The 15,289-nt window shown below is 29.7% G+C and overlaps 2 protein-coding genes across 2 annotated transcripts; both read right to left on the reverse strand.

Annotated features, from left to right (window-relative positions):
• Positions 1 to 922: 922 nt before the first annotated feature.
• Positions 923 to 1,756, reverse strand: LOC133698632 (major strawberry allergen Fra a 1.08-like). The gene is made up of 2 exons (XM_062121625.1): positions 1,481 to 1,756; positions 923 to 1,349 (listed from the first exon to the last, which is right to left on the reverse strand). Exons 1-2 carry the CDS (start codon positions 1,665 to 1,667, stop codon positions 1,048 to 1,050), a joined length of 489 nt encoding a protein of 162 aa, XP_061977609.1. The 5' UTR covers positions 1,668 to 1,756; the 3' UTR covers positions 923 to 1,047.
• Positions 1,757 to 5,987: 4,231 nt separating this feature from the next.
• LOC133698631 (major strawberry allergen Fra a 1.08-like) lies at positions 5,988 to 6,803 on the reverse strand. The gene is made up of 2 exons (XM_062121624.1): positions 6,539 to 6,803; positions 5,988 to 6,414 (listed from the first exon to the last, which is right to left on the reverse strand). Exons 1-2 carry the CDS (start codon positions 6,723 to 6,725, stop codon positions 6,113 to 6,115), a joined length of 489 nt encoding a protein of 162 aa, XP_061977608.1. The 5' UTR covers positions 6,726 to 6,803; the 3' UTR covers positions 5,988 to 6,112.
• Positions 6,804 to 15,289: the final 8,486 nt, after the last annotated feature.

A 15,289-nucleotide genomic window follows, 5' to 3' on the forward strand; every position in this document is an offset into this window, starting at 1 on the left:
TCATCTTTATCATGGATGACAAATTCTTCTGAACGGGTTGTAATGGATGTAGGTTTATTTATTGTTTGTTTTTATATTTTAAAATTATTTTAAAAAACTAATTTTTTTTATTTCAAGTTATTTTTTTGATATTTTTAGATCATTTTGATATTAAAAATAATTTTTAAAAATTTAAAAAATATTATATTTATATATTTATAAATAAAAAATACTTTTAAAAAAATTATAACCACACTTCTAAATAAACTTTTAAAAGTCTCGTGGTGCCCCGGTTGGAGCATGGAAACTACCCTCTTCCAATTGTCATCCTGAAATTCATGAGATTATGGAGAAAGAGAAGCAAAGGAAGTTTAAAAGGTATTGAATTGATTGCACATGAGAATTTGGATTGTTGCGCAGTCAAGAGAATCTGCTGATTATGTGTTTCTCCGTTCTTTATATTCGTAGGCTATTGACAAAAGTCCTTCATTCATCTAGATAAACTCTCTCCAAATTCTAGCTCCTTTTGTGCTTATTGAACATGCTCTCATGCTTGTTCTTAGAATCGATCGAGGTTACAGGAGACTAAGCATAGGCCCCCTGTTTGTTCCCTTACGGATGAGTGGACTTCGCACCATGGCTCGAAGAGGGTGTTCGAACTGCTTCTTTGAGAACCCATTACTAAACTTTAGCAAATTCGTAATGCTTCGATTTTTTACTTTAAAGAAAGCAGCACTCTACTTTCTTTCTTCATGCAAAATCAATATATTGATCAATTGAATTGATTTGCTGGAGCCGTACGCTGGCAGCTGTTGGACATGATCTGATAAATGGGGTGTTAATGTGCAGTAATTCTCTTATTATTGGACATGATCTGATAAATGGGGAGTTAATTTCGTTCTTTTTGTGGTAAACACTAAAGGATAGTAGAATTGCTTGCATATTTATGGATCTTCATGACAGAAGTAATTTATTTCATTTGCGATAAAACATCAAATACACACAAACGTCGTAGCAAACACCAGAATTCTGAACCCATTAAAGATGCCCACAAGACTTCATATTTGGTCACGCATAAGCAGTAGGGTTTTCCACCAGGTGAGCATCAATAGCCTTCACCATAGCAAAGATTCCTTGCTGCATATCATTGGCATCTTCCTCGGATAGTAAGCTGTCCCCGATTGATTCATATTCAATCTTCATCTTGGACAAGCATCCTCCTTCATTGGTTGATGTCAAATTAATCTCAACACTGTAGGACTTCACTTTGACACCAATAACACCGCCTTCAAGGGTAGAATACCTGACTATGTGATTCTCTTGATCCATCACCTCCACACGATCCTTGACATAGCTATAGTCCTTGATAACTGCACAAAGTGAATCTTATTGTCAAAAACAAAATAGAGCAACTCCATCATGTACATGTATATGTATATGTATATGTATAGTTTGTTTACTATGCATAATGAGTAATTAGGAATTGTAAGCTCAAACAAACCATCGGTGAAGTTGAACTTCTTGACGGATCCAACCCCGGCACCATCTCCTTCAAGTATATCAATGCTTGAGATGATTCCGGGAAGAAGTTTAGGGATGAGGTTATGGCCATCACAGAATGATGCTTTCCATAGCCTATCTGCTGGGACTGCAGAGGTGTGCTCTGCCAAAATGGTTCCAGAAACCATGGTTGTTAAGTGAAGCAAAAGATTTAAAGATATCAGTGTAAATTAAGGAAATGGATGAGATAATGAGAAATTGGATGCAGATCAGTAGATTTATATAGGTTTGAGGGGACGATCAATTGGTGAACAGTTCATGCATCCAACTTTCCTTCGTTCACCAAATCAAAAAAACAAAACAAAAACAAAACCTACCAACCCATGACCATCCCTTAATTAGTGGACTGGCGGGGTCTCATAATAATTTTCTAGTTGCTATTAATTTAATTAATTACCTTGATTTTGATTTATATAAATATTTATTTATGACAAACTGCACCGTACCATGATCTGTGGCCAGCTCCAAGTCTGTGATTAATCACCTCTTCTTTTAGGGACGACCTATTCTTTAAGGGACGTGGGATCCTCGAAGCTGACTTTGTAAACTCACCTACTACTACTCACTTCTTTATATATATAAACTTTGAAAACTTTGATGAATTAATGTGAAGATATAAATTTTTAAATTAAATAAGATTGGATCTAAACGAAAGATGTGTTCCTCTTTACTAACTTTAAATGATTTTAAATAATGATGACGTCAGAATTACTTTAATAAGACATAAAAAATAAACAACTCAGTTAATCTTAATATTGCAACTATCAAGCAAAAATTGGTTTAGTTTTCGTGTATTCACACACAAAGACTCGTCAATAAGATCTTATTAAGGGTTCACTACACTCTACTTAAGATCAAGAGGTCAAAAATAAATTTAAAACATTTCTATAAACACCCCCCTCAAGATCAAGAATAGGGTTGAAAAAAAAAAAAAAGGTAAGAAAAGATAAGAAAGAGTAGAGAAATATTAATAAAAAATAAAAGGATAGAGGTTTAAAAGCCTAAAGAAAAGTTTTCTCAAGTTTTGTAAGTTTGTGAGAGGTAAAATTTTATAAATGAAAGTTAAAAGAGAATAATTGTTCTACGTATACAATATTGCAGACCCAAAAAGAGGTCCTTTATAGCTTGCTTTTGTTGTTTTTTATTTATTGGTTTTGGCTTGCATTTATAGTTACAAGTATAGAAAAGAGGTTAGAAACGTTTTCCAAATGATGTTGCATTCACCTCTTTCTTACTCTGATTTTTATTTAATGAAGTTTTTTAAAAGTTTTTTTTATATTTTTTATGTATTAAAGTTGTTGTTTAAGTTTTCTTTTTGATATATAAATGTTGTTTTAGCTTTGGTTTAACTTAAGCTATACATGTTATAGTAAGAGTTTTTATCCTTAGCCTGTTAAACTTATTCTTGCACAAAATGGGTTCAAGAAACCAATTTTGAATCCATGTTACATAAACGTGTATGGTGTTTTAGGTTGTTTGTTTTTAGATTTGGTATCTCATGCTTGATTTTGATGTTTTTTTTGTTAGTTTTAGATTCAAACATATTTATGTATAATATCATGACTTGTCGGGATAAAAACCATGTTTTAGAGGAAAAAAATGCTCATTTTTGGGCTTGGCAATGGTTGCCTCATGATTGAGTGTTTTGCTGGGTTTTAGGCAATGTTCTTCGTGTTTTTTAAAAGAACTTTGCCTTAGACCCTTAATTTGGATCAATATTGGTTCCTTTATTTTCACAAAACCTTTTCTTATGCATGATTAACCAATAATCTAGTGATTATTTACACCAATAATACGTTTATAATGATTTTTAATCCTAGAGTTTTAGTTTTGAACCGAAACTCATTTTGGCCAAATCATGATGATTTAATGATAATCGAAGTGAATGAACTCTTAATTCTTGATCCATAAATGATTTACAACCTTTCTGTGCTTTTGATTTCATGAAATCTGGTTTGGATTTGAGTTCATGTTGCTGGGTTTGTTTCGGGTGTTCTTGACGTTTATTTTTTTGTGTATGATCTGTTTCAGTCAAGATTTTTTGAGTTTTTGTGTTTTTTTAGGTTTTTAATTTGTTTTTTTGCTTTATTTTTGTTTTTGGGTTGTTTTTCGAGTCAAACCAGAATTTTTGGTTCAGTTTATGGTCAAACCAAAAATTTCAGGTCAACCCAATTGGGTTAGATAAACAAATAAAAAATAATTTCTTTTTTTTCTTGCATATGGCTAAAAATCCTAAAGTTATTTATGCATTTTTTAAAATCTAAAATACTTTAACATGTTTTTAAAAAATATTGCATGTATTGCACAACAAATATGTAAATATCCAAAGGATTTTGGCCTATATTTCAAAAATATATATAAAAATTTATTTTGTTTCTTTTAATACGCGAGATTATAAACTTATACATAAGTCATATTCTTAATATTAAATAAAAAGACAATTTATTTTTTTGTTGGCATTATAACAATTAGGTTTTTAATGTGATAACATAAAGACATCTTTACTGAGAATGATTTTTCTTAAATTTTAGACAAATCAACAATTATAAAACATAACTTTTTCTTAGTTTATATCAGATAAATAAACAATACAACTTACCTCATGTAAGATATATTAGGGGTGTCAATACCTTTTAGTTACAAAATTAGCCCTTTTTTTCCATACTCTAATTAAGGGCGGAGCTGGGAATTTTTCCTGCCCTAGGCTATTAAATAAATATATAAATTTTTGTTAAGATCAATTATTACCTCATGTACATGAATTTTTAAAGTTAACAGTAAAGTTTTAATTCAAATACACTATCTAAAATATTAAAAAATAAATTTGAAAATACATAAAATTGAAGTGAAAGTAAAAATAAATTCATTATTGAAGTTACATCCTTCGATGTTTTGTGGAATACAATTCATCTGTAATCGAATCTGAATCGATATTGTAACAACCTCTCAATCGGGATAAAATACAAATCTCATGTCAACTGGAAAATAAAATAATTAAATTTTTTTTCCTCTCTCAATTCCTCCATCCTTCACTTGATTCTTCCTTAGATTAGTGTTTTATAAGCTGATTTTTGTAAATTTACAAGGTTATTCTCTCACTTTTCTTATTTTTTCCCCTTACTTTTATCTCTTTTTCTCTCACTTTTTCTTTTTTTCTTTTCCTATTATGCTTCTACCCAGTTGGAAACATATAAAAGGAAGGAAGAGCTGATATGTTTTATTTTTTAATGACAAATAACCATTTTATCCTTAATGAGTCGTTTTGCTTTTATTTGACGGTCTTTTTTTTGTTAGCACTACCAAGCCCCGTTCATCCTAAAATTTTAACCAAATTGTATTCAATATATTTTAAGATCCCTCGTAAAATTTAAGCTCAATCTGATAGTCGGATTGAAAATTAGGCCCAACAAGTTAAATTGTGATTTTTCATCAAATTTTTGAATTTCTCCAAAACTTTTGAAATTTTAACACAAGCTAAAACATCATATTAGAAGGCTCCATATAAATTTTCAGAATTTTTTAATAACTCAATCGAGAATTACAAATTTTTTTATACATAAAACTAGCAAAAAAAAAAATATTAATAAAATTTTAACCTGAAAGCCTACCCAAACCTTTAACATGCCTTCACCCCTAGTTGTAGTGCTATCAAATGGTGCATTTTATGCACCTTGATAATCTCAGGCTGTTGTATAATATCGACCAGGTAATCGATCTCCAGAGATCAAAACATACATGGTTTGGCGAGGTCCTAACATGATGAGTGAGATGGTAAAAGACTTGAGATATGAGGCATCATCACCAACAATTGTAAACATATGGTTGGCTATGGCGAAGAAAAGTAACTGAGTAGCTGCAACATTGATGACTCGAAAGAGGTTTGACTCACCAGAGTTTTTTTGAGTTTTTTATTTATTTATTATCCTACCTAGGCTACAGCCCAACGGAGCCTTGTAAAAGGCTTTGCCCACTCTAATACTAGTTATAGTTTTTAATTATTAAAATATTAAGTGGTGACTTTTATTTTTTATTATTTTTTTACTGATAAAAAAAAAAATTTATTATCTTTCCTACTCATATCATTCCTAACTATCCTGATCCATAAAGATAATCATCGCAACATCTTATACATGCTATACAAACTAATATACATAAGTTGTTCTTGCTCATCTTCCTTAGATCGCCGGCCATTTCCATGATATGATCTATCCACCCATAGGTTTGTGCTATAATAAATATTAACTATACGCATTTATTTGTATTGGAGTGGACAATTTTCTCAGTCGTTGTCCAACCAGCATGCAGAAATAAAAACAGATTAAAGCTCATTCAAGTTATGGAAAGTGGCCCCCCTTCCCATTCTTCGCTGAAGGGAAGATGACAATTGTGCACTAATTTCGTTCTTTTTGTGGTAAACGCTCAAGGATAGTAGAGTAGTTTCTTGCATATTTATGGATCTCCATGACAGGAGTAATTTATTTCATTTGCGATAAAACATCAAATACACACAAACGTCGTAGCAAACACCAGAATTCTGAACCCATTAAAGATGCCCACAAGACTTCATATTTGGTCACGCATAAGCAGTAGGGTTTTCCACCAGGTGAGCATCAATAGCCTTCACCATAGCAAAGATTCCTTGCTGCATATCATTGGCATCTTCCTCGGATAGTAAGCTGTCCCCGATTGATTCATATTCAATCTTCATCTTGGACAAGCATCCTCCTTCATTGCTTGATGTCAAACTAATCTCAACACTGTAGGACTTCACTTTGACACCAATAACACCGCCTTCAAGGGTAGAATACTTGACTATGTGATTCTCTTGGTCCATCACCTCCACACGATCCTTGACATAGCTATAGTCCTTGATAACTGCACAAAGTGAATCTTATTGTCAAAAACAAAATAGAGCAACTCCATCATGTACGTGTATATGTATATGTATAGTTGTTTACTATGCATAATGAGTAATTAGGAATTGTAAGCTCAAACAAACCATCAGTGAAGTTGAACTTCTTGACGGAGCCAACCGCAGCACCATCTCCTTCAAGTATATCAATGCTTGAGATGATTCCGGGAAGAAGTTTAGGGATGAGGTTATGGCCATCACAGAATGATGCTTTCCATAGCCTATCTGCTGGGACTGCAGAGGTGTGCTCTGCCAAAATGGTTCCAGAAACCATGGTTGTTAAGTGAAGCAAAAGATTTAAAGATATCAATGTAAATTAAGGAATTGGATGAGATGATGAGAAATTTGATGCAGATCAGTAGATTTATATAGGTTTGAGGGGACAATCAATTGGTGAACAGTTCATGCATCCAACTTTCCTTCGTTTACCAAATCAAAAAACAAAACAAAACCTACCAACCCATGATCATCCCTTAATTAGTGCACTGGCGGGGTCTCACAATAATTTTCTACTTGCTATTAATTTAATTAATTACCTTGATTTTGATTTATATAAGTATTTATATATGACAACCTGCACCGTATCGTGAACAGTGGCCAGCTCCAATCCTGTTCTTTCAGGGACGACCCCTTCTTTAAGGGACTCGAAGTTGACTTTGTAAACTCACCTACTCCTACTCACTTCTTTAATATATATATATATATATATATATATATATATATATATATATATATCAACTAGTTAAGCTACGTTCATTAACTGTAAAATAATCATGTCTACCTTTCCGGCCAGCTGATCATTTTTGTTCCAATTGATGTGGGCTGGCTTTAATTTATTCCAGTTTGTCTATGCATGCCTGGAAATATTCCATTCCAATTTGTTCCAAACTTATTAGTCTTTAAAAACATTATAAAAAAAATCATAAATAGATGATTTCCATGTGAAATATAAAAAATATGAGAAAAACATAAAAAAATATATAAAATTAAAAATAATTAAATAGATATTTTATATGTATTGAATGTTAATGAGGAAAACCTTTTATAAATATATATATATATATATATATTATAATAAAATGATATAATATTATTTAAAAAATATATCACAATTTGATAATTATTTAAATATCATTTAAATAATTGTTTTAAAGTCAATTCTATTATAAAATATAAAAAGAAATTACAGTCATTTAAAAAATAATCATGAGCAACTAGGATTGAGATATTAGCCCGAAAGCTTGGCCCAATCCATAACTCCCAACGGTGCTGAGGCCTAAAAATCAAGGCACGCACTCCTGGATTTAAATATTTTTCAAAAGGAGCAGATGACATAGAAAGCCTAGAGAAGAGGGATTAAATATGAAAAAGTAAAACTTTAGAGACGAAACATACTACTTACCATGTTATTAGTATTGTTGGGATATAGATTATTAGCTGAGCTATATAATTTTTATTTTTTCTTGATCTATTTAATTAGAATGTTAATTTTTAGTATGCTAGACACGAGGGAACAAATGAAAATGAATATAGAGTTTATTTTTTGATGACACAATTAAGTGTTGATTTAAGTCCTAATCATGAGGTAAGTGTTGATTTAAGTCCTAAACCTGAGGTAAGTGTTGATTATATAAAAAACTTGTCGAATTTTATATCAAAACCAGGACATGAAATAAGGTTGTCGCAGAGAATTGTATCCTCTCTGTATCTTTAAGGCAAATCGCCGATCAATAGGTGCAAACTGCATTAACTCGCTTTCTAGATTTTCAATAACAAAACTTCTTCTCTAACTCCCAAGAATGAAATCTCTCTACCCTTATTTATACATGAGGCTAGGGATGCATAATTAATTTAAAATTATTTTCTTATTATTTAATAAATTTACAGAATCAATGAATATAAGATGATTCAATGGTGTGCGATTAATTCAATAGTAATTATAATTAATTCCTAATAATTCATTGAATTATAAAAATAATGAATCTGAGAAGATTCAATAAATAAAATTAATTCTTAACAATTCATTAAATTTGCAGAACCAATGAATTTAACAAGATAAAAAAAAATAATCATTTTACATTCACATGGTTTTAGACAATATATAAATATTGTACTAAAACCATTTTTTTCAATATTAGGTGGTAACCACATTGTGATATACCACAGATGTAGTTTCCATTTTTTTCTTGAATCGTAATGAAGTTTAAGGCCTATACTGGTATATATATAGTTAGGCTTATCGACACTATTGGTTTTGGGTATTTGGGTGGTGATATAGTATTATTAGATGAGGATATAATTTGGATAGATCATGTTTATTGCTTAGCAATTTTTTATAGACCAATAGAATAGGTTTAAATCAAAAACAAATCTGGAATTGTCAAGACTGGTTATTTTCTTAAAACTGCAATAATAGGATATTTGATTATTGGATTTGGCTTAATTTCATAATTATGTTTTGAGCACATATATTCCTGATATGACAATTTTTTCTTATATTTTTTTAGGCTATATGTTTTAATTCAGATTTTTTGTTTATTACCTTCATGTTTTCAGATTTTAAGTTGTTTTTTAATAAAACTTGTCATAAAACCATTTCAATCCAATAGTTTAAGTTATTATGTGAGGTATCAAGATATAATTTATATTATTCTCTAACACACCTCCTTAAGTGAAAGTCCTTTGAACTTAAAATTTGCACAGATTCACGTTATCTTATCCTTAATTTTTATCAAATAAATAGAGATGATAATATTTGAACTCGTGATCGTTTGATCATTAAAGTTTTGATACCATGTCAAAGAACAATCTCAATCCAATAATTTAAGTTGTTAGGTAAGGTTCCAAGATATAATTTATATTATTCTCTAACAAAATTATGATTTTCTAACCTATTTAAAAGTCTGTAAACTTTTTAAGAAGGTAGTCACTATATATTTTATATTTTAAAAAATAAAATTATAAATTAAAATTCATAAATTCTCTTTTCTCATCAAATTCTCTATATCTTTTTCTTGTGATTTTCGTATCCTATCCTATCCCAGATAGCTTCCGCATGCATCATATATTGCCTGCCTTGATATGATTTTGAAGTCGAGGGATAACAACTTGTTAGCTTGACGGGAGACCCAGGAGAGCATCACCAGTCCAGGAAAAAACAGATGATGTGTGTTGGGCACATTAAAGATGGAATATGCAAGACATGTAACGGGTAAAACAAAAACATTATTGTAAGCTAGTAAATGTATTTGTTCAAAAAAAAAAAGTCAATATCTAAAAAAAAAATGAACATTACATAAAATTAAAATTTAAAAAATAAACTAAGGGACGGGAACCGTGCATTGTGCATAGTTCCTTCATATCCAAATCCATTGTTTATTGCACTCATATTTATGAAACTCGGCAGGTGGGTTGATCAATTATCAAGGATCTGGGTTCTTGAATTTCAAATTATAAAATCTCATGCTTGTAATTAACTTTATAAAAATTGTCTGACTTGTTGAGTTAACTGAAATCCGAGTCCGAGTGACCCAATATAATTTAATAGAGATATAATTTTATTTTTTTATATTTTTTAATAAATACAAAAAAATATAAAACTAATATATGAACATTTAATCTCACATAATTTTTTTTATATAACTTATATCCATATAAATTGTTTCTTAATTTTTTGAAATGAGATAGCTAAATGTAACTTTAATTCATATGAATTGTTTCTTAACTTTTCCATGTGAGATAATTTTATTGCACTTCACATTTATTTTTTTATAGTCTACATTTATATGCATTATTTCTTAATTTTTTGATATGAGATAACTATATATGGCTACATTCACATGGATTGTTTGTAAATATTTCAATGTGAGATAACTATATATAGCTACATTCATATGAATTATTTTTTTGATTTTCAATATATGATAATTATTCTATACTTCACATTTTTTTTTATATAGCCTCCACATGTATTGTTTTTTAATTTTTTAAAGTGGAATAACTATATATGATTATATCTATGTGCATTGTTTCAAAAAATTTCCATGTAAATTATTAAAATCTCAAATATATATTTTTTTATTTTTCTATGTTGGCTCACTGTGTGACTCAGGACTTAACTCTTTGGCTAAATCAATTTTTGATCGGGTTTAATAACTATAATTACACTGCTCTCAAGTAAATAATACTATTTTTTGTCATTAAACTTTATTTTTATATATAATTTATCCTTTAAAATCGCTTAAAATTGTATTAGCATAGTTTTACATGATGATATTTTCTTCACTTCAACTCGTCTAGGCAAAGTGTAAAAAATAAAAAACCTTCCTCTTCTTAGCAATTAACTGCAAGCTATTCATTTTTTTTCTATCAAATAACATTTTAATTTAAAAAATTAAATTATTAGATGAATTTTATGATATAATTTATATTACTTTTTGTAATACATCCCTCAAGTCAAAACTCTTTGAACTTAAAACTTATACAAATCTACACTATATATCTTGTGCGTAATTTTTATTGGATAAATAGAGATAATAAAATTTGAATTTATAATCATTTAATGAGTAAAATTTTGATATCATATTAAAAAACTATCTCATTCTAAAAACTTAATAGAACCATAATATAATTTTTATTATTCTATTGTCTCCATCTTCACCAAACAGCAGCTCCGCTCTACGCCAGTAAAAGCTCTACATGATAGCCTATCTCAGCGTCACCACAGACCACGACCATTGTCTCCTTCATCCCTGCCGAAACATCCAACTGACCCATAGCCATTGTCAGCATCGATCTACACATAAAACCGCCACAGTCCCTCCTCCATCTTCTCCACGCATCAGCCACCCGACGACCATCAATAGACAACGACAACAGCAGCAGCTGTAGCAGCAGCAATAGCCAAGAACTCGCGAACAGAGAAAACCGAGAGAGAAAGAAACTCAAAGTTTTCCTGGCATCTAACCCCCTCCTCGAGTGACGGTGAAATTCATTGTCAGTGTAGAATGGAAGAGGAGGAGCGAGCGAACTCGATTCAACAGGTTTAAGGATCTCATCCTTATCGGTGTGTGCAACCAATGCGCTGCTGTCTCCGCACGTCTGTCCACTACCCCCGTGTCATTCTCATTTGCCACCTCTACCCAATTCACTTTCGACAGCTTTTGGCCATCTCGAGTACGTAGTTCATGAAGGTCATTTTCAAACCTTGAATGATTTTTTTTTTAATTTTAAATAATTTTCAAATTAAGTAATAGTTTTTTAAGCGTATTCATATTTGGAGTGCTGGTGTCCATGTCATGGCAACCCCAAAAATATAAAATCAGATGAAATTTATCCTTAAAGGTGCGGTAAGATTAAAATCAATACCACGTACGTGATGATGAGATTGGGAGAATAAGTCACAACTGACTTATCCAAGCTGCAATTATTTGATCTCGGTACTGTAAATTTTATATGAGATTGGGAGAATAAGTCAATATAGAATAAATAAACCATCATTAAGTATTATTCAAGGACATATGCAAGTGGATGATAAAATAAATTAATTACCATGCAACTCCTTAATTATTTAAAAAATAATAATAGAAAAGTGATATAATTCATTGGTTATTTGAATATGTATTTTTTTTGTTATATTCAATTGATATATATGTGCAAAATTATTATAGGTGATATTATTCTATAATGTGACAAGAGAATTTGCACTAGATTAACTTGTTGAGGACGAATGACAACCTTCTAGCCCATTACGATCATAATCAAGTTGAATGGGTCAAATCCTAAGTAACCATTATGTTCTTCTCAAGTCCAACGCATGTATTTCAAAAGTAAAGTTATGGTCTGGTTTTAAATCACTATTTTAGATTCATATAGTATTTTAACATCAATAACAAGTTCACATATGTAAATTTAGGTAAATTCTCAACGTGTAAACACAATATGTATGTTTTATTATTAAAAATAAATGTAAATCAACTTATCTTGGGTATAATATTTTAAGATAATTTTCATGTTTTATTAAGTATAACCAGCTCCTTACCTAAAACCTCTTAAAACTAATTATGAAACTTTAAAAGGAATTATTATTTTAAAATATTATTTTAAAATAATTTATTTTTATTTTCAAAACAATTGTGTTATTTAAAAAAAACAATTTTAATCAATATGGTAGACCATTAAAGGAGAGCGTTCTGTTTTAGTATGATCAGGTAAACAACAATGCGTTTGATTTTCCTTTGGTAAAAGAAAATTCACGACACAATTATATAATAATAATAATAATAATAATAATAATAATAATTTATTATTGTTATTAAGATATTTTTTATTTTTATTTCAAATGAAAAATAGTTTACTTTTTATAATTCAACAAACCATAGATTACGCAAAAGACTGATAAGTAAGGACTGATTTTTTTTTCTTGAGGACTAAATTGGTATAAAATTTAAAACTGGGGACTTGATTGCAATTAACCTTTTTTTCCTCAAATGATAAAGAATTAGTTTTAGAAAAATATCAAATATACCTTTTTGAGATATTATAGACTTTACATCTAAACTATTTTTATATTAATTTTATTTCTAGCTGACAGTACAGAGAGAATAGGAGAAACGAAAAAACCCAAAAAAGAGAATTCCAGTGTTTCTCTAGAGTTACAGCAATGACTTGCTGGGTCCAGCCCAGCCAGTACAACTGGGCTGGACCAGGCCTAAAAAAAATAACAGTGGAGGCCGGGCAGGCCTCAGGTCTAGCTGGCACAATTTGTTTTGTGCCAAGGACAAAATACACTACGTCTTATCTCTTTTGTTCCACCCTTTTTATTTTGATATGTATGCCAAACAAGCTTTTAAGGATATTAGAAAATTTCAAAAAAAATTGTAGGTCTTTTTTTATTTATTTGTGAATCCCTCACTTTTTTTTATGATTTTATTATATAATTTATCATTGTGAAATGCAAATTCAGAATATAATAATTTTTTTCCTCTCCTAAAAAAATAAGTGTGCTTTGATTTCAATTCTTTTTATTGGTTTATTTACTGGTATTAGAATTAGAAATGCCATGTTTTTTTTTCTTTTCTTGTCTATATAATATTTACCAACGCTAGAGTTTGAAGTATTTATAGTAAAATATTCACTTAGAAAAATTATAAACAGACCACCATAGTATAATCTAACAACTTTTAATAATGTAAGGCAAAACCAGTAATGTAGTCTATATAATTAGATTGAATTGAATAAATGGGAGATATACAGGTTAAATTTTGAGGGTTTTTGGTTACCAATTCCATATATATATATATATATATATATATATATATATATATATATATATATATATATATATATATATATATATATATATATAGTTAAAAAGAGATATTTGTGGGAAAGTGGATCTACATAATATCTAAGGAAATCAAATTAAAGAAATTAAAGGTATGCAATCAATAAAAATCCAGCAATACATTTATACTCTTCAGATTCTGCTCTTTACAGTCATACAACCACACCCATCTATATATAGCATGGCACCAAGAAGAGCCATTGGCATATTCAGTGCAAGAGAAATTGGCTGACAAAAGAAAAGGAAGCAAAAAAACTATGGAGAAATCTTCCCTCAAACTGGCATTTTTCGTTGTGCTATTGACCATTGCAACTTGTTAGTCTTTCTCTCTCAAATGTAGCATTTGCTTCATTCTTAATTATTTTGTTTTATATATTTATTTATTGCGATATATTAAGAATTAATTAATTAATATTTTGAAAACTTGATTGTTAGGTTCACAATTGGCAGCAGCAAGAGGCCGAATAATTACATTCCGTTGTAATAAAGATGAAGATTGCAACACAGGCAATAGATGTTTCTTTTGTTCATCTTGCCATTGTGGGTCTGATCACAAGTGCCATTGTAATGGTCAATTCTCTCTGGGGGACGCCATTGTTGCGCACCAAAGAGCTAAAGTAGAAAACTAAATAATGAGTTGCTCGTTAGAGATGTTGATGTAACTAATAAATGCTTGAAACCCCGCATGCATCGATTAAAGAAATAATAATAATATTAATAATAATAATATTCTTCATCATTAGTAATTTATTTCTATAATTGTTTGGTTGTGTGTGTGTGTCTATATATATAATTGATTGATTATAATAACACATCCTATTAATAAAGTTTTTTTATTTTTAACATGATATCAAAAAAAGTAATTAATACATTAGTTGTTTTTAATCTTTATTTACTTTCTTTTGTTAACCCTTTTTATTTTTGACATTTTCCTTCTATCATTACCATACATCTCTTCCTAGAAAATTTATTTAGCAACCCTTTTTGTGTTTTTTTTTCCTATCATCACCATACATCCCTGTAAGAAAATCCTATTACTATATATCAACCGATATTTGATCAAGTTATTTAAACTTTAATCCTATAACTTAGCCTTGTTTTTTATTGTCCCGAGAATCACAATTTGAATATCATTTTTTTATTATACCTTTTATGGCATTTCTCTTGTTTATAAAATACTACCTTCATGTTATATTTTTTAAGTAATAAACTCGAGTCAAACATACTGAGTTTGCTGAATTCATGACTCGAGATGAATTTGCTCAATTCATGACTCGAGACATGATATCAGGATCTATAAAAAAAAAGATAAAAAAATAAAAAATACTAATTTTTAATGAACCAAATGATAATAGATGAAATAAAAAAATATTAAAAATAATTGAAGCCAATCTCATCCAAGTTTCAAAACTTGTGACATGGATCTTGAGGGTGATTACAACATAAAAGGCAATCCCAAAAAATAATAATGTCAAATTCCTAACCAATCAAAA

The sequence above is a fragment of the Populus nigra genome, chromosome 7 (genome assembly GCF_951802175.1).
Source record: "Populus nigra chromosome 7, ddPopNigr1.1, whole genome shotgun sequence".
Lineage (NCBI taxonomy): Eukaryota > Viridiplantae > Streptophyta > Magnoliopsida > Malpighiales > Salicaceae > Populus > Populus nigra.